The sequence below is a fragment of the Pyrgilauda ruficollis genome, unplaced genomic scaffold (genome assembly GCF_017590135.1).
Source record: "Pyrgilauda ruficollis isolate IOZ18807 unplaced genomic scaffold, ASM1759013v1 scaffold91, whole genome shotgun sequence".
NCBI classification, from domain to species: Eukaryota; Metazoa; Chordata; class Aves; order Passeriformes; family Passeridae; genus Pyrgilauda; species Pyrgilauda ruficollis.
The window spans coordinates 288,265-307,743 of NW_024531155.1; the positions used below are offsets into that span (position 1 = coordinate 288,265).

Here is a 19,479-nt window from a genome sequence, read left to right on the forward strand (position 1 = left end):
TTAATACAGCAACATTGCATATAGCTTTATAAAATAAATGATGGTGCTGGAAAATAGTGCAAGCACTTGGACACAGTGGTTTACACTGAGCTTCATCTTTTCTTGCTTCCCTTCTGTTTCATGAAGGAATCCGCTTCTGTGTAAGAAATTTAGAAAGAATACCTAGCAATTATTCCATGTAAATTATTCATTTCAAAGTAGGAAGAGGAAATATAGCAAGGATGAGCTCTTTCACTGACTGTTTAATAATAAAAGATCCTTCATGGAAAGCTTATGAAAAAATGAAGGACATAAAAGCATAAGCAAAACATATGTATTGGTACATGCTAAAAGCTCTGTGATGAGACAAAACAGGGTTGAGCAGCAGAGGGGTTTTGAACAGCATTTGGGTAAATTTGCTTACTTGAGCATCCCTTTTTCCATTGAGTTAGAAAGTGTTCCAGAAATAGAAAACTGAAGGACAGTATCATCTTTCTGAAATTCATTTCAGCCCTTCCTATTGCCATTCTCACACTCTGTATTTTCTATTACCATTCCACAAAGAAAGTGAAAAGGTCCTTGTTACTGTCACCATTCTTTGTGTCCTTGAAGCCTTCAATAACAAACTCACAATGCAGGAACACCTGTTTCCCACAAGGAATAAGGAGGGAAATGCTGTGTGTGCTTCTACAGCTCAAGGTGCCCACTCAGATTCCACAGGGAAAGGTGGAATTGAGGTATTGCCAGATATTGCAAGTGAGACTAATACAAAATCCATATGCAAGTGTGTTATGGGGATTATGCAATCCTTAATCCTAAAATCAGTATGCCTGGGAATTTCTTGGAGGCTTCACTTTGAATGAAAGTTGTCAACTGAAAAAATGAGGGAAATCCTTAGAATTAAATTTTTTTCCATCCAGTTGTGAGACAAGTGTAAGATTTCAGCTGGAATCAGAAACAAAGGTTTAGGGAAAGAGGGGAGAAGGGCCTCTGGCATCCAGCAAGGGGCACAGAGCAGGGCACAGCAAAAACAGTTCTCCTGTTCCAGACATAGAGATCACGCCTTACAGTGGCACTTGCCAATACTAATAAAAGAAGATTAAATTTAAAGTGAGAGGAAGATACTTGTTCAGAAAAAAGCCCTGGTGCTCAGGCCAGTCATGTCTTTGTCACACACTGTGCTGGCATGTGCATGTTTTGCTCAGGCTAAACATTGTGTCCTTCTGCTGGGCTTTTACCATTTGCTCTCTGTGCTTCCTTAGCTCTCTGGGTCTCATGGGAGAAGGGTTAGAAAACAGCAGACTTGGGAATGTGAGGAATATGTGTGACAACCCAGGCCTCAGGGACATAGGGGCCACATGGCTGAGCCTGTGAAGGGACAGATCTGTTTAGAAGGGGGAGCAGTCAGGAAGAATTTTGGGGACAGGGATCTAAACAGGCCACCTGCTGCAGTACAGCAGCTATCCTGGAGCATGTTTCAGTAGGCTGCTGAAGGCAATCTGTTGCTTTCCTTTTGTCCTTTACTCTGGGACTTTCCCTCAGTTAATATGTACAGTGCAGGTATTATGTTTATTCACTATTTAGTCAAATTTATTGTAAGTACTCATTTTTATTAATCAGCCTGTCAGGGTTTGGGGTTTTGTAGGGAGTTTTTTAGGTGTTTTTCCCTATATGTAAACATGGTGTACCTTTTGTTTCCTGGGAACCCTTGACCTCAGCAGAAGCATGGCTGCTCAGTGCTCGATTAACTGGGTTAATTCCATTTTGCACAACTATAACTAATGGCCACTTAAAACGGCCAGAAGCCTGCCGTGGGTTTCTCCTCGTGCCTGACCCTGTTGGGGAGCAGCACATTAATCAGTGCTCTCTGTCACGGTTTATTGCTTCATGATGAGGGTTAACTGACCACTTCCTAGGAATAATGAAAAACAGAGGTCAGCAATCACTGGCTGAGCGGAGAGAGGAGCTCTTCCCACTTGTACTTCTACTCTTTCGTCCTCGGGCAGCGACAAATGTGTCCGCTCCACCACTTCAGCATGAACACTTATCTTTAAAATTCATCTTAATTATACATCAATCCCTGTCACGTGCTTACCCAATTGAAACAATCAAAACCACTGAGCCAGTTACCTAATTAAAGTCAGTGTAATCATATTTGCTGGAAAACACTGTTCTCTTCGGCAGAGCCTGCTTCGGGAGGGTGTTCTTGCAGCTGCAGTGTGGACGCGGCACCGGAGCTCCCCAGGCCAAACGTTTTGGTGATGGCTCAGTAATCCGTGTCCCTTCCAAGCACTGTAGTTTAATTTCTGTGTGCAGATACAGCAGCTGCCAGAGTAACCCTTACTTGCAGGTACCGATGGATGCTGGCTCACAAATTCACGCTGAAGGATATTTTGAGTTTTATTTTTCTCGAGTCTGTAGTTTTGCTGCTGGTTGTGGTATGTGCAGGCTTCACATACATGGGATGTCAGGCCAGCTGCTGGGCTGGGTGGCCTTGCTGGCCAGTGGCACCCATGACAATATGTGCAGAAGCTGCCCACTACCTGTGCAGGAGGTATTTGAGCAGGAAATATGTCCTGGGAGTGACAGCCCTCATTTGTCTTTCTCCCTTCAGCTATGGGGTGTGATTGCTCTGCCTCTCAGCCTGCACTGCAGGGCTGTAGGGTGTGGGATATGCTCCTCTGCTCAGTGGTTCGGCCCCATTTCCTCTTCCTACAGAGTTTTAGAAAAGCAGAGAATGTAAATTACAAGCCAGGGGTTGTCATAATTTCCGAAGGTTTTTTGCCGGAGGGGGAGAGGTGAAATGGGGTGCGTGTGGGACATCCATCCCTTGGGGCAGCACTCCTCTGTTACAGCAGCACGACAGAGCCCTGTGATACCACGTAGGTGTCTGTTAGCAGTAACCTGGGGGACAAACAGGTTACCGGGGACAGGTTTTTGGGGACATTTTTGCATCCATAAGTTTTTGTGGCTGCCACTAGCTGTTTTCCCTGGGCTTAAGGAGAGCAGCAGAGGGTGGCATCAGGCTGTTTTGGGCTCACCCCTGAGATAGACTCATCAAGTCAAGTCCCAGGGACCATGAAAGCTTGTAGACAGAGCTGGGAGCCATGGGTACCTGTTCCAGTTTGCTCACATGGGGACCTGTACCCCAACCAGCTGCAAGTCTGCCTCCTTGGAAAGCAGTCTCTTAAAAATGCTCAACAGTCAGAAAAATCAAGCTATGGGAGTGACAGGTCAGGCTCAGTGCATGAACAGACATTTATTTTTTGCCTTACTCTTTGCTTGTCTTTGCTTTTTCAACCTGTGCCTCATTCCTCTTTCCTCCAAGCTGTTCCCTTGCTGCATCTTGAGAGTGTGATGGGGATTTTCTGCACGTAGTCCCTGTGCCAAAGCATTGCCTGGCACATGGAAGAGATGGCTGGGGCACAAGCTCAGCTCAAACCCTCTGCCCTGGTCCGTGCTCTTTGCAGAAGGGAACTTTGGAGGTTGGCAGCCAACCTCCACCAAAACCTTTGCAAATCATGTCACGTACAAACTGCAACTTTTCAGTATTTTATACTGTGATCCGTTATAATTTTAAGTGATAATGTATGAGATGGCAAAAGGCACATCTGTGGTATCAGAGCAGTGATGCTTCAAAGGGTCTGTCTCAAAGTGTGAAGGCTCTTGAGCTTCTCAAATATGTCTGTGAAAAATGTAACACGGGAGAAAACCAGCATGTTCCTCCCTACCCTTATTCACAAACTTACTTTGCACTAAGCTCCGTGCTTTTAGCTGATACATTCTTACTGTCACAAAATAATATTCAGCCTCAGGCTGACACACAGCATGGAAAATTTCAGCCCTAACTGCTAATGTGTGGTAAAGTTATAAGCAATAGAAAATGAGGTCTTAAAATGAGAAGTGTCAGGCAACCTTAACTATATGTAGACCTACCATATTCACTGATGATAATTTGGTTTTGGACAGATTTCAACCAATTTGCAGATTCATTTTGACATATACTATACAGAGAAAGGGGGGGAAGAAGTCCCTGGAGTAGGACTCTCAGGCTTATAGGTATGACTTTGTAAGTAGTCAAAGCAGTGATCAACCACACAGTCATTTTACCTTCTGCCAAACCTTCAAAACTGTGCTGCAGAACGTCCATTAAAAAAAAATCATAAGGTGAAATCAAGGCACCAATGCACTGAAGTTGAGACCTGTTGGCTTCATGCTGTTCTTATTTCATTCCATGAGTCTAAATGTAGTTTGCAGAAAAATGTCAAGTTAATAAAAATATTGCAAAAGTTGTAGCTTAAAGCTTGCATTGCTTGCATAAACAAAAGTCTCGGCTAGCATGCTATTCAGGTATGCATAGCCAGCACAGTTTTAGTAACAAATGCTGACTTTCCAGTAAACACTTCAGACTTCTATTTTGTCTCTCATTTATGGACTAAGGATCTGTCCAGGGTATTTTTCCGGAGCAAAACTATGAACTTGGCTTATTTGGATCGTCAAGAAGTGGTTTTAAGCCCAAGCCATATGGAGGGATTTCAGGTGGTGGTGTAGGGGCATAGGGTTAGGATAACATTTAGGATAACATTTCTGGGTGGCCTTGCCTGCTGGTACAGGGGCTTGGGAATTCTGTGTGCCCAAACATGGCTGTTGGCCTGGAATGTTGCTTGGAGATTATATAGCAAGCTGCATCCCAGCAGACTTGTTCGCAGGCTGCCTGCAGCTGGGCTTTGCTGGTTTTTTGGCTAGTTTTTTTGGTGCTTGGTTGCTTTGAGGGTTTTTTTCCCAGATCACATGCGAAATCTATGTGAATGGTAATCACCCATTCCCTGGATCAGGCTCTGGCAGTCTCTACATGACTTTTAAAGTGTCTTTCAGTAGAGCCCTGCTGACAGCTCAACAGTTATATAAAATGCTGCCTTCCTAAAAATCACTTCACAGCAATGTCAGTGTGTGAGGAGCTAGGCTAATCCAGTTACTTTCCTGCTGGGATATAATTTGTCATTTTGCAGAACCGTTCCACCTGGCTTACACAGTCTGGGGTAAAAATGTTTGCTTAGTCGTGTCTCTTTACCTGGACAGGATAACTTGGCGCTATATATATGTTTGTGGCAAACACTTGTATGGGTAAAACTGCTTTTATTGAACAGTCCTGTTGTTTTACAGATGATAAACTTGAGATGTGAATAACCCTTTTCATTATCAGCAGTAAAATGTGAAATTTCAAGCAACTCAATCTCCATCTTTTATGGTAGCTCATTTAGTCATAATTAATTCCTGGGAGGATTTTGATAGCATGCAGCCTAAATTTTTTTTTTCCTTTCCTTCATCTTACTCTCTTCATCAGGTCAAAAATCTTTGGCTACTCTGTATTAAGGCTAGGCACATGCTTAGGTGCCCAAGGCAAAAGGGCTGAAGGCACGTGACTGGAGACTTGAACTGGGCTGTTATCATTTCCCGTCTCTAATTATCAGAGAAGCTACAGGCGGGTAAAGGGCTACTTTAAATTTTCTTGGTAAATCAGTCCCTCTGGCTTCTAATCATTTCCGTTCCACTTCTCTGGACTTCCTCTAGTTTCTTTATATCTTCCAGTAATGAAGTGCCTGAACTACATGCAATATTCCAGGTGTGGCTGTGAAAGAAATGCATGAAGAGAGCACTGCTGTGCCAGCCTGCCCCACTGTGTAATGCTTCTTCAGAACAAGCCAGGGGTCTCACTGGCACTTGATTCACCTCTGACACATTGCTTGTTACATTCAGATTGTCCTCGTGTTCCTAGGTCTCTTTCAACGGTGATGCTTTCCAAATTTTGCTTTGTTACCATGACTTGTTAACTCTTTATTTTGGATTTCTCCCTTGGTATGTGCAGTAGCATTTTTTCCAACTACAATTTTACTGCTTGTTTCCTGTCTTTGCTTCCAATTTTGCTACACCTCTTTGTATTATTTTTCTGTCCGTACTTGTGCTGGCAACTCCGCCTCTTTTCTTCCTACTTCAATGACGACCCTCTGATACTTCACAGGATATCTTCACAGTGTGATAAACTCTGATTTTGGCAGTCACTTATCCTCAGTAGGAGTTTGCTGTAGAAATACTTAATGACAGAATTGCTATAGGATCTTTTCATCACGTGCATCTTGCCAGATAGTAACAATAAACTGGATTCTAGATTTCCTTCTCACTGTATAAAACAGCCTTTTCCGGTGAGGTGTAGAGGGAGAGAGTTGTTAGTGGATAAGAAATGTAGTGGATAAAATGAACTGGGCATTGTGCATCAGTAAATAAATAAAAGACATTTTCTGCATGAGTGCATCTCCCAGTGGTGTTTCCACTTTAAAGGAAGTATTCCTGACCTGCTGAGTGGCTCAGCACCTTCAGGGACCATTACCTTGGAACTCTGAGGGGTAAGGATGCTCCTGGAGGCAGGAGGACTCTGTTGTGCTCAGGAGGTAACTGCCAACCAACACTGTTTTTCTGCAAAGGGATAGTGGATTTCTTATGCTGATGGCCTCATTTCCCCTTTTACTTGGTGTAGGCATCTGAACTTGGGTAAATGGACCTTCCCTAGTTGCATCAGCACTAGTATAGAGAGGTCTTCTGTCTGTACCAGCTTCTCCAGGCTTGGAGGGGCTGTAATGGCAGAGCAAGTCAGGCTCTGATTCTCTTTTTGTAGGTCTCTATTCCCTTTCAAAAATGAGTTCACTTCCACATTTTGCCTTGTCTACTTCAACTTAGGTCTTCTGGTTAACTAAAAGTCTGTCTGTCTCTTTGGAAGCCCCTCAAAAACCAGCAACCACCAATCTTTCCACACAACTTTTTAATTATTTCTGCATGTGAGTTTTGGCTGTGCTCCAGCATTGAAATCATTATGCTGTTTCAGAGTGTAAATAAGTGGGACTGGATTAATAAATTGTATGAAACATGGTGCCACACTTCATTATAATCCACTTATCAAAGTGGAAAAACCTTTTAGTACATAAAGTGCATCTGCTTTTAATTTTCATTTTGATCTTTTCTTTGTGTGTTTTCAGACACAAATGCACATTTTCAGGGAGGTTTTTAATGCTGGTGTCTGGCAGTTTCAAAGTTACTTCTGAGGATGGCAAAACAGCCTACCGATTTGGGATGTATAAGGAGAAACATAGGATTGGATTATTCTCTCCTAATTATAAACTGGGGTGCAATACATCACAAGGAAATCTGGCATAAGCAGAGGGCAAATTTTGTTTATTTATGTTAGTGACCTTTTTAAAATTTCCATTTTCTTAATGCAGATTTTGTCATTTTTACTTACAAAGTGTATTTCAGACAAGTGGTCTTGCTTTTAATCACTCTCATTTTCGATGAAACAATTGCTTTTGATGCCAGTAGTGAAACTCACCTTTTCCAGAGTGCAGAAACACATCATGAGCCACGTGGAACTGCAGTTAAGCCCCTACCATGGCTTTACACTAGGGGACCACCACCCTCATCATCTCATTCCTTCCTTGACCTCACCTGCAAGCCTCGGCTCCAGGAGCTGCTCCTGAGGACATTGGACTCTGTCCCTGGCTGATTTCTATCACTTTAATGAGCAAATTGCTGTATTCTATGAAGATTAGTCCAAAGTATTTTCATGCTGTTGATACATTTCTTGTAAGCAATGACATCTCATTTCGCATCAGTTTGTATTAAATAGCTACTTGCAGGAAACTAGAATGAATTCAATCTTCTTAGTATTACTGGAATTCTAATTACGAAAAATGAACTCTTAAAAAAAAAAAAAAAATTGTGTCCAGACCTGCCTCTTGTGAAGTTAAATGGGAATAGACTGAGGACTTTTCGGATTTTGTTCTTTTTAAATGAGTTGAATGCAGAGGGTGAGGACACATAGCAGGGAGGAGCAGCAACACTAATCCAGGGGGGAATTCTGGATATAAATTATAAATTAATTCGCCTTCAGTTTTAATTTACAAAAAAATTTTGAAATAACAATTATTGCAATTAGGCAAGGTGCTCTTTGAAAGTAATTATATTTATGCCTGAGTTATGATGTATTTATGTCCCAAGAGAATTATTTTTCTATTGTCTTATGCCTCCTTTTTCATTTCTGTTCTCAGTGGCCACCATTATTGGGGCTGAAATTTGACACATTCAGTTTTACCTGAATATCCATTCCCTTGTAGAAAAAGGAAGGTCTGATCCCTTCAAGATGTGACTCTGGCATATGAATTATGTGTCTGAGAAGTTTTGTGTGCTTTAAAAGATGTCTACCTTGTTTGCTTTTAACTCCCAGTGGCAACTTTATATGTGTTGAAAGTGTCAGATGCAGAGCAAGTCATCCATGGCTTTAGTTGTTCAAGACCTAGGATGATTCCAGTGTGGAAGTTCACCCCTTCATATATTTCTGTGGCAAAGCAAATTGAAATTCCTATAGAGAAGGTACAGAAATGAGGGCATGGATCCAGCACCCAGCATGGTGGCTGTCACCATGGCAGATTTATTAATCTCTTCTTTTATCTCTTAGAGGTCATTCTTGTGCCACAGTTGAGGTGCCAGACCCAGTGTGCCTGGGTAAGGGGGACCATGGGGGTTTTACTTGTGAGATGAGCTCCTGTAAAATTTGGGGTAATTAGGCAAAGCTTTGGTTTATTGGTGTTTTTGCTGCTGTCTGATGCTTTGCTCAGCCTCTTGAGGTTGGATGAGTAAGCAAAGGATGAAGTGTTTGTTTTCAGGTCCTGTTTAGGGGTTTTTGGAGCAAAGGTTGGAGTGGACTGAGACCTGTGGCTCTGCAGCCACAAAATTCTGCACCTGCTTTGGGTAATGGTACTTGGAAAGATGTGTTCATCCAATTAAAGATGGAAATAGTGATTGTAATTGGTGTAATCTCTGAATTTACACTTTTTGGTTTAGATTGTTACAGTATTTTAATACTAAACATACTGTGAAATTTCATTATAATTGTCAGATTTTTTTTCTACAGCCCCCTAATTCTCTTTCTTCTTTCTTCAGATTTATCTGGGTGACAGAGCTGGGGTTCCTGATAAAAAACAAATGGAGAGAGAATAAGAAGAAAATAAATAGGGAGATAAGTACATAGTACAAAGGGCAAATCAGACTTCTTCTCAAAAAGTCAGCAAACAAATGTAGAGAATTTTTAAGTTCACTTTGGTGAGCATCTGATATTACTTTGGTCAACATTTCTGTGTTTGGGATCTCAAGAGACTGTGCTAAAAAGTCTCTCTTGTGATGGTATTGCTTGCAGCCTTTAAAAGAAAATTATTATTGACCAGGGTTCTAGTGGAAAATATTTGACAGCGTATCTGCTGGCAATATTTTAAATTGTTGCTATTATACATAATAATATTCATTATTATAAATTTAGCATATTTCCAGACTGAGCTGTAGTAAACTGTACATGAAAAATGCAAGAGAAAAATATGCTTTGAAGATAATGTGTCATTCACACAGAATAAAATTTGTGATCTGCTGAGCATGCTAAATGCAAGAACACAGCAGACTTGAACATCAAAATGTTTGCAAAAACCAAAGGGCAGCTAGTTTTAAAAACAAAAAAATTAACAGAACATTTTCACTGAGATCAAGAGTTGGGGAAAGTTTAACTTTGTGAAACAAACAGCCTATTTTTCTAGTAATATCTTTTATAAGTAGCATGCATCTTATTGAAGGAGTCAGCCTGGAATTGCAGATTTTAAAATGGAGGTGCAAAACACAGAATTAGTGCTGTGCATTTTGATTTTTCTGTCTGTTCTATGAGAAGTTATCTCTTGGTTATTACTGCAAAGACAATTTGTTACATTAATATATCAGCAGCATGGTGGGGCAGACACAGAAGTTTGGAGGAATAAATAAAGTGTACCAGGCTTCAGGTATACTTGCACATATAAATATTTTTGTAGAGGTGAATAGTTTCAGTACAGTGTTCACTGAAGGAGTGTGGCTCAGGGAGCTGCAGAGTCATTCAGAAATCCTCACGTTACCAACTAGTGCTCCATATTCCAGAATGCTCCCCCCGCACCTCACTCTCAAACATTCCCTTAAATGAACTTGATATTTCACACAAATGTTATTTTACACTGAGTGCTTCCTGAAATCCAGTTGAAACAGTGAGCTATTTGTAGAGCAGGATACTACATCGTGTATCAGTGTAGCAGATTGGCTGACCACTTTATGTCAGCAAAAAATGGAAGGGCATTTCAGTTGCAATTTAAAATTTTTGCATTGCACTCATTTTAAAAAGTCTTTTCAGACCTTTTAAACCATTTCTTGTATGTTCAGATTTTCCAGTAATGCACCTGGAACTTTGTAGTATGTCAAGAATGCCTTATCAGATTTGTAGCATGGGAAAGCAGTATTAGCCATCATGCATGCAACATGAACTCTTGTAAATCTGCCTCTGCAGACAGCAGCATCTAGAGACTTCAAAAATATTCAGTTGAAAATAAAACCAAACTGAAAATTTGGAAACTCGCTGCGAGAGAAAATGCTGTAAAGTATTAGATGTGTGATTTTGTCAAAACATCCTCTAAAGCTCTAATTCCACTCTGTATCCCTGTATCCATTATAATCTAAAATCAAAAGTAATTGAGCTGAAAACTAGTTTCAAAACAGAAACAAAATTATTTCGCTCGATAACAGGATTTTTTTGGTATTTGTAGATATTTTTCCTTGGTTTTCATCCAAAAGAGATTTCCAGTGCTGTGTGATTTCACTGAATCAGAAATGCTTTGCAAAGATCAGGTTTTTCCTATTCCTCTTCTGTGCTAACATCATGCAGCATGTCTTTGACCACCTGAAAAGGGAATTATCTTGTAGTCTGAGATGTGGCTGTCTTCAGGTTTCCAGCAAGCTGAACTGAAAGATGGTCCTGAGGATGGTGTCAACATCAGTTTGGGGCATATATTGTGTTGGTGGCTCAGCCTGTGTGAATAACAGGAGTGCTGGAGCACCACACACAGGCTTGGAGGGGCTTTCAAAATTCTGCAGTTTTAAGCATGGCATAAGAAAATGTGCATGTGGACCTTAAATGTGAGGTGCTCACATTGTGCTCGCTCATCTCGCTGCCATTAGCAGGTTTCATCACTGGTGGATAGTTTTCTACTGCAGAAAATAGTAGCCTCTTTTGGGCTACATCCCATGCTCCCTTGCCAAATTTCCTCTCTCCTTGATCCCACTCATCAGTGCCCTTTCAGTCTGCTTAAAATAGTGAGTGAGAATCATTTTTATAACTTCGCATCTCCTTTGCCAGGGTCACCAGACCATTCCAATTGTTGTTGTTAGCCTGGTCTCAGCCCAATGTGAAGGCAAGCTTCCAGAGAACATGAAGGAGCAGAAAGAAGACAGTCCATGTTAAGATTGGCAGAGCACTGGAGTCTGTGTTCTTAGGTGTTTGTGTAGGGAGCGTGTAAATGACAATTCAAAAAGTTTTGCATGTAAAGTTTGCATTTTTTATAAAAGTTTTGCATTTTTGCATATATGTCTCCAGCATCTGGAGATACAACCCTCCTTGCTCCACTTCCAGGAAAAAAAGGGGAATCAGCTTTGTGTGTGTGGTTACTGTTGGAGGAAGCTGGTAGCTCATCTGGGAGCACCGGTGGTGTGCCTGTGCTTTTAGAAAAGCCCTTGCTGGGTTTTGTGGATCCTGCAGGAAATGGTTCTGTTCAGACTTAGTTTTTATCCCCTGCCATCAGTAATTTTAATATACTTTGCTTCAGTGCATTCAATCAGGTGTAGCCATACCTTTAACTGCAGTGTAAATGTGCCCTGTGAAATCACATTTATTGGCTGAACAGAGGAAATAATTCATTTAGAAGGTAAATGAGGAGACTGAAGAAAGAGTTACAGAACAGGAAAGGGGTAAAAGTCTTGAGGATGAAAGTAAGTTTAAAAAAAAAAGTGGTTGGAAAACAAATTTTATTGAAGGAAAGAAAAAGGAGGGGGGAGTAGAATGTAAGGACACTTTAGAGAAATATCATTAAAATAGCAGATAAAAAAGAATCCAGTAACATAAAAGGGTAGAGAAAGTGAAAGATACCTTGGGACCTAGAAGTAGCAGAAGGTAATTCAGAATGAGAAGCAGGTAGGAAATATCCCAGATGTGATGAATATTTTGCCAAAGTCAAAACAAATTTTAATTAAGCCTCTAATTTATTATAAAGGAGGGAAAGCTCTAAATTCTTGTTTCAGGAAAGGATTTAGATTATACCTATGCTATAAGCATGCTGTAATAATGTTAATAATTGACCAGTATTGTCATCTTGTCAGATACTGGCTTGGTCTGCAGCTGAAAAGCATGTTGTCTGGGAATGATAGGGTCTGTGGAGTAATAAGGGAGATAAACCCTGAATTTTGGGTAACCCTGAGATTCAGTATCTAAAATGCAACCCCAGAGTATTCTCTATGTAAAATGAAGGGGCAATATTCATATCTAAGTCCTGTACCATGGCTGTGGCATTTATAAGCTTATTCTGCTACACATAAATCTCAGCATGAGGAATCAAGTTTATTAGTTTACCATGGTCAGACTGGACTGGTTTAAACAGAGCTGAGGAAGTTAATTATCCAGTGCCTCAGGTGGGTCTGGCAATGAGTAACTAGCCCTGGAGAGAGGCACTGGAGCTGTGCTGGGGGGACAGGTCCTGCTGGAGTGTGTGGATGGATGGCCAGCTGGGAGGGACTGCCATAATCTCTTTCCCAGGTTGTTTGAACCAGTTCAAGAGCAGTAAAACAAGGTTATGTAATTGACATGTGATGTAGCCTAAAATAGTGACTGCAAACATAGGCTGCTGTTGCTGGGCAGTTGTCAACTGCTTAAAAAAAAAAAAAAGGCACAAAAAAACCCCAACCCAAAACAAAAAAAAGCACCCTCAACTGTATACCAAATGGACATTTGAAATGAAAATGCAATTCTCATTTCCATTGACTAGCAGCCTTGCTTTTTTATTGCAAGTAATAGGGACGTTGTGAAAACTGAAATTTGAAAAGAGTCATCATCATACTTATGATGTTGATCTCTTTGAGACTACCTGCCTGCTGCAGATGGTGAAGTGAAAACCTCAGGTATATGCAGTTTGTCCCTTGATAGTGTAATAAGACTCCTGTCAAACAGGAAATCCTTTTCTGGATGTGGAAAACGATTGTGGCAAGTCTTGCAGCAATTTTATTTGTATACTGGCCATCAAAAGGTAGAAATAGTTCATTTTTAGTAATTGAAGGAGCTTATATGGATACAGAGACAAAACCTGGGAGGGTTTCAGAGCTGGTTTAAAGGAACACATCACATAGCTCAGTGAGCACAAATAAGAGGTTGGGATGTGCATATTTTGTGATTCCTTGGTGTAGGAGGCAAAGCCCTTCATTAGGGCTATACCAGAAAGCAGAAAAACCTGGTGTTAAGTTCTGTTTGCTGACCAGATTGTATTCCCGAGATGAGAGGCTTGTTTTTGAAAATCCTGATTATTTTCTGCAGCTTGTTTGCTTTGTCTTTAGCAGGGAAGGCCTGTGGCTCAGTTGGAAGGGATGCACAGGCAGAGCTTGTGCAGTCTGACAGGCTGGTGGGTAAAGGGAAGGGACAGTGTTAAGAAATAACTGCTATTTATTCCATAAGGCTTTTATATGTATCACTGCTGGGGAGATAATCTTCCCAGTTGGGAAATATTCCAGAACCTAAGCACTTATTCCAGCCCAGAAGCTGCAAAAGGGATCCTAGCTCTTAGCATGCAGATCTGCAAGGCAGGGCTGGAGGTGGCTTCCGGCTCCTCTCTCCTGAAGCCCTGGAAGAAGTCTTGGCTTTCTGGCTGCCTGCAGGGAGAAGACAACTCTGCCTGCAATTTTCTGCGTCAAAGTATTAATTCTCATTGTGGAGGAAGAAGGGAAATTGGGATATTTTATGTGCATTTTGATGTGCCTCAGTAAGACACTATCTTAAAAGCTGAGCTTTTTCAAGCTACTTCTGCTTCATTTGGGCCTCAGCTGCTGCTCCTGTTTTCTCACTTTGCTGTCCCTTTGTGAGGCTTCCTCAGTCTTGGTACCCAGGGCACGCATTCCTGTTTCAGACATCAGACCCCGAGTGGATTTTGGACTTTTTCTTTGTCTCTCTCCGTGAATGTGTGTGTGGATCTAGAAGAGAATAAAGAGAGCTGCCTGCCCAGGTAAAAGCAGGAAAGAACATGTGGAAGGCAGCAGTGCCCCAGGAGAGGAGCTGGTCGTTAGTGACACACAAGTGAGCATGAGTCAACAACCTAATGCCATTGCCAAAAGCCAGCTCTGGTCCAGGATTGCATTAGCAGGGCTGCTGTGTGTGCAAGATGCAGGAAATAACCATTTTATTGGCCTTAGTGATGGTGAAACTCAGCAAGAAAAATGTGCCCTGTTTTAGGAAAGAGGCTGGAGGAGAATGGGAGGAATTGATGACAGATTCAGGAAACATGACCTGCGAGGAGAAATTGAGAGAACTGGATTTGTTTAGCCCAGCAAAGAGATGGGGAACATAAATCTTTTGATAGGCAAGAGATTGTTGTAAGAAGGTGGTGATCTATTACTCTGAATGTCTGTGGGGAAGACTATGAATATATCTTCCTGTCGCAAAATATTCCTGTTTGGGGGAAATGTAAAGGGAAAAAACCACGACTTCAGGGGTGCCTAATCACACAGGGCTTGTAGGTTGTAGGGAAGTTGCAGAATACCTTTCCCCAGTAGATTTTAATACAAATAGAAAGAAAACTAAAAACCTGCCTGAACTGTTAAGCTAGTCTTATCATGCTTCCATGAGTGGGCTTGAATTAAACAGTCTTTTGGGTCCTCTTCCAGCACTACGCTTTTCTCCTTACAAAATTTAACATTTGATCATAGTAGTTGCTATTTTAACAAGAGAACAAAAATGTAGAATACTCGTTAATGACTTGCAATTCCTGACTTAGACTTCAAAAAACTGGAGGGAAATAAATTTTTTTTAGGAGGAAGATAAAACAGGAGGAATGTTTCAGAAATTTCTTTGATTTTCTAATTTTGCCCTAGACAGGAACAGAAATAATACTGACAAGAAATATCTACATCTCATTCCTTCTGCAGCCTTACCTGTTGGGAAGCATGGCAGCCCTTGGAGTGCAGCAGTGCTCTGCACACATACATAAGTTTATCTTAGCAAGTCAATTTTGGGGACTGGTGACTCAATCACTGTAGTGGAGTTTTAAAATGGGGAAAGGCACAGCTTCTGCTGTAGCCTCATTTTGGCAGTAATTCCTAGGCCAAAAGAACAGCTTTTTCTCCTCCCCTTCTTTATTGCTAAATTTTGCTTATTCAGGAAAACTCAGTAAGTGGTGGCAAGACTGAATTTCATAAATACTTCCTTTTTGTTTTCTTTTTCAAACCTGTAAAAGCAGGGAATTATAGAATCTTTGGAGGTGAGAAGGTTGGAAACATTGAAATATTTTTGTGTGTACATTTGGTTGTGTCATTCTGTGGTATGTGGTGGCACAATAACCTGGAAAATGCAAACTTCAGTCTTCCTCTAGCTCTACTCTCTGCTAAGAGAAAAGATCTCACTTTCTTCTTAATGTGTAACTGTGTGTTACGTATTTGTTATTTATTTAGAACAGGAAAATTTTCCTCGCATTTTTGGTATCTTTGTATTTCAGATGGAACAGGAATTAGCTGCTTTAAGTGCTCTTAATGATGGCATAAGTTAAAATTACTTTCATCTTAATGCATTTAGCACATGGGAGATGAGAATTCAATATCTGCTCTGTCACTTTCCAGCCCACTTGTGGCTGATTGAATGGAATAAAAAGAACAGCTGGATTAAGCTAAACACAAACTGCACAAGGAAGATCAATAAATCTCTTGAAAGAGTTGGAGATCTGGCAGCACAGAAACATCAGCCTCTCTTCAGGATGGCCTCCTCCACCTCTTTGAGGTCCTGAAGAGCCCTGCAGGTCCTGAGACCACTGCATCAATTTCAGATATGTCAGGTTTTGGTTTGATCCTGAAGTTGAGGGGCCTTTGTGAGGCACAGATGGGACATACTGATTTGTTATGGGTGTCTTTGCTTTGCTGACTTACTTTACAAAATCAGTTTATTTGAAATGAACCATATTTGATTGAATGGAAGACTGAAGCCTCTTTTTTTTTTTTTTTCATTGTAGATGTTAAATGAAAAACTGTTCATTATTTTATAGCTGTACTCTACATAGGGGGTTTGTTGGAATGTTGATCTATTCTGGTTTTTTAAAGGGTTTTCAAATTACTTTCATTAATGTGAACTTTATGATGGCTGTGGTTTTTAAGGAATGTCTAGAAAATTTAAAAATTGTGAAGATTTTGTTTGCTGTTTGCCTTGCTTACTAGAAAAGCTAGTTATAGATTTTGTACCATACATTACTACTCAGAAATGCATGATTCAAAAATTGATGAACCTTTACTAAGTTATGTTTTCTGAAAGTATTTGAGTATAGAGTAGATAGGTCACAAAACAATGATTGCAGACTGAAAGAATTTGAAGGGTAATTTATGGAATATTCTGCTCTTGTGGGAACATTTCTTAGGAAGTCCCATTGTGACAGTGTTGGAATCAAACATTACCACAACATTTAAAAATGCAGTCCAAGTAATTACCCTGGAGTGCATAAACGGGAACTTTTGTATTAAACCCATTAGATTTTTAAAGCAGTAGTGACAAATGTTGACTTAACAGGTATACATTTTTTTAGCACAAACTGCCTTCAGGGTAGTTCCGCCAAGGGGTTCATTTTGCGGTGTTGGAGCTGACTTGTCTTATTAATAGCCTGCACCCGCCTGTGGAAGCCTAAAAATGGTATTGCAGTAGTCTGATGTACAAAGGACATTGTATGAGTACTGAGCAAGTGCACCTGAATTCCTAGCAGAAAATAACCATTTTTCCCTTCTCCCTCCAGAAAAAGGATTATATACCAGTATTTGTAAGGACATATAAACCATCTTTATGCTGTATATAATAATTTTAAATGCTTTTGTTTTCTCCTTTTGTGTTACTTCTGTGCTGTCTATGTGGTGGTTCTTTAGGGGATGTGCTCAAGTCAGTTCAGAGCAAAAATAAAAAGAGGAATTAAGTTGACTCTTCTCTTTCTTGTCTGTTTTTGTTTCGATCACATCACAAAATCAGCATTGTGTGATACCCCGGTTTTCATTTTGTGATTAGCTGAGAATGTTATATTTTTCTTGTTTAGCAGGCCTGCTTAAAGGCCAGCTGATAGATCCTGGTGCTGTCACTATATTGTACAACTTGATGTTATGTCTTGTGTTATTTACTCTTCAATTATTTTGAAGTTTTGTTATTTTTCATCTGTGTCACAGTGCTAGGTAAAGTCCCTTAATAAAACCCTTATTTACCCATCTGCTTGTTCTTTAAACATCTAAAGCATTATCTAAGTGATGATACCTTTGTGATACTACTGTAACACTTCACTCACTTAAATGAGATAGTTTTTTCTTTGTGTGAGATGCTGAGAAGAGAGTCGAGAAACATCCCAAGTTTCAGTTCACTGTCTAGATAACATTGTAAGGCTGAAAGGAAGACAGGTGCAGAGATAGAAAATGACTTAGCTGAAGTTTTAAGGCAAATTCCTGAAAGAGCCCAAAGCAGAAACCAAGTCTCCTGTGTCCCATGAATATTCTCTTTATCTTTCCTGAGGAAGCAAATGAGTATTGTGGAAAATAGCTTGGCAGACATATTTCATGCCTCTTGTCCTACATCAGCTCTGTCCCCTTGTGGATTTATCTGCATCTTCATTCCCTCTCCCTGCATGTCAGCCCCTGCCAGTTCCAGTGCAGCTCTGCTCCTTCCAGGGCTTCCCCTCCTCTCGTACAGCTGCTGTTTCCTTTGGTCATTGGCTGCAACTTCATTTGCACATCTCTTGGGTTTCTGCACATTTGTTCTGGTCACCCCAGATCCCTGTGTGCCACCTCTGGATCAAGGCAGCTAAAAGAATCTCCTCTCACTTCTGCTGTCACGCTACACCAACCCTTGCAACTTCCTTTGTGCTTCCACATCAAATGCCTTTTGAGTCCAAGCTCTGAAATGCCAGCCTGTTTCCCTGGTTGCCGTGTAGTTCCCTTCTGCATTAAATACCTGCTGTCTCTTCAGGAGTGCTTCTGTGGGGCTTTACAGAAATTAAATAATATAGTTGTGACTTTAGCCTGGTTGAAGAGAGTGGAGTATATGGGGAAAGTTAACCTCTGCTGTGCATTTCTGCTTTATATCCTGAACTTCTTGAGCATGAGAATGTACTCAAACTTAGAGCTGTTAGACTGCTCTGTGATACATCACACCTAAGAAGATCTGAAAAATTTCAAACCAATTGTTTGTTTTTCACTAGAAGAAAAATTCCAGTCCTGTTTAGGAAAAAAAAATAAAAGTAATGAGCCCTTTCTTGAGGGTGACACCAAAATTCCTTCCCAAATTAAAAAGAAGAGGTGCTCATAATAAACACCCATGATAACTCACCAAGATCATTTGGAAAGGGTAAAGAATGGAGTTTGAAGTGTCTTCAGTAATAAGAATCTCAAAATGAGAACAAAGCAGCAGAGAAGAACAAATTGGAATTATGTAAATACAGCCTCTAATAATGCATTTTGTTTTTGGTTCATTCAGGCCAGCACAATTACCTGTGTGCGGGAAGGAACGACTGTATAATTGATAAGATTCGGAGAAAGAACTGCCCAGCCTGTCGATTACAGAAATGTCTGCAAGCTGGAATGAATTTAGGAGGTAAGCAGAATATTAATAGTTTTGTCTCTTAATTTGATTAGTTGAAAACACTGGAAATGTGCAGCCTTTTTCTAGTTCTGGCAGCTGCATAATCTCAGAAGTTTTAAGGTGGGATTATCCTGAAGAAGTGCTTAATAGCTGATAGACTCTATTGTCATTCTAAATTGGGGTTTGGAGGTGCCTATTTCATGGCACAGAAAAAAGAAAAGTGGGTGTTTTATGATGACAGTAATTTTAGTAGCATACCATAAGCTAAAAATGTTAAGGTTTCAACTGTTGCATAGTTTTTTGGGTTTTTTTTTTTTTTTTTTTTTTAATGAGCATTCTCCTGAATACTGAAAAACGTGTTACACCATCATGAAAGCAAATTCGCACATAGTGAAACCTCTCAACTTCTTTGGTGCTTATTCAGCATTTTTGTTGATTTTTTCCTGTGACTGTAAGGATGTGCAATAATTTTGATGATGTTACTGCATTGTTTGTATACCAACAACAACAAGGAAAAATGTTTTCTTACTAATTATCAAAAGTATACTGAAAACAGTGTGATAACAAAATTTATAAGAGGTATTTTCCTGTTGTTTTAATCTTTCTTTGGTAATGGCTATGTGTTTCTGTCTGTGCTTCAGTGGATTTCCTGTCTCAAACCATCATCTGAGCAAAAGCTCTTACAAATGCCTTTTTTCCACCACTCCTGTGTTTATGATGTTGTCTGTGAACAGGGGTTTGGATACTGCTGCAGGTCCTTTCCCTGATGTACA

General features: G+C 40.4%; 1 protein-coding gene across 2 annotated transcripts in view; it reads left to right on the forward strand.

Annotated features, from left to right (window-relative positions):
• The window catches only part of NR3C2 (nuclear receptor subfamily 3 group C member 2), a 191,152-nt gene that overhangs the window by 121,738 nt on the left and 49,935 nt on the right, over positions 1-19,479 (forward strand). For both annotated transcript variants that reach the window (XM_041489216.1, XM_041489215.1), the window contains one exon: positions 18,602-18,718. In XM_041489216.1, the coding sequence (XP_041345150.1) occupies positions 18,602-18,718 (117 nt within the window). The remainder of the gene's footprint in view (positions 1-18,601; positions 18,719-19,479) is intronic.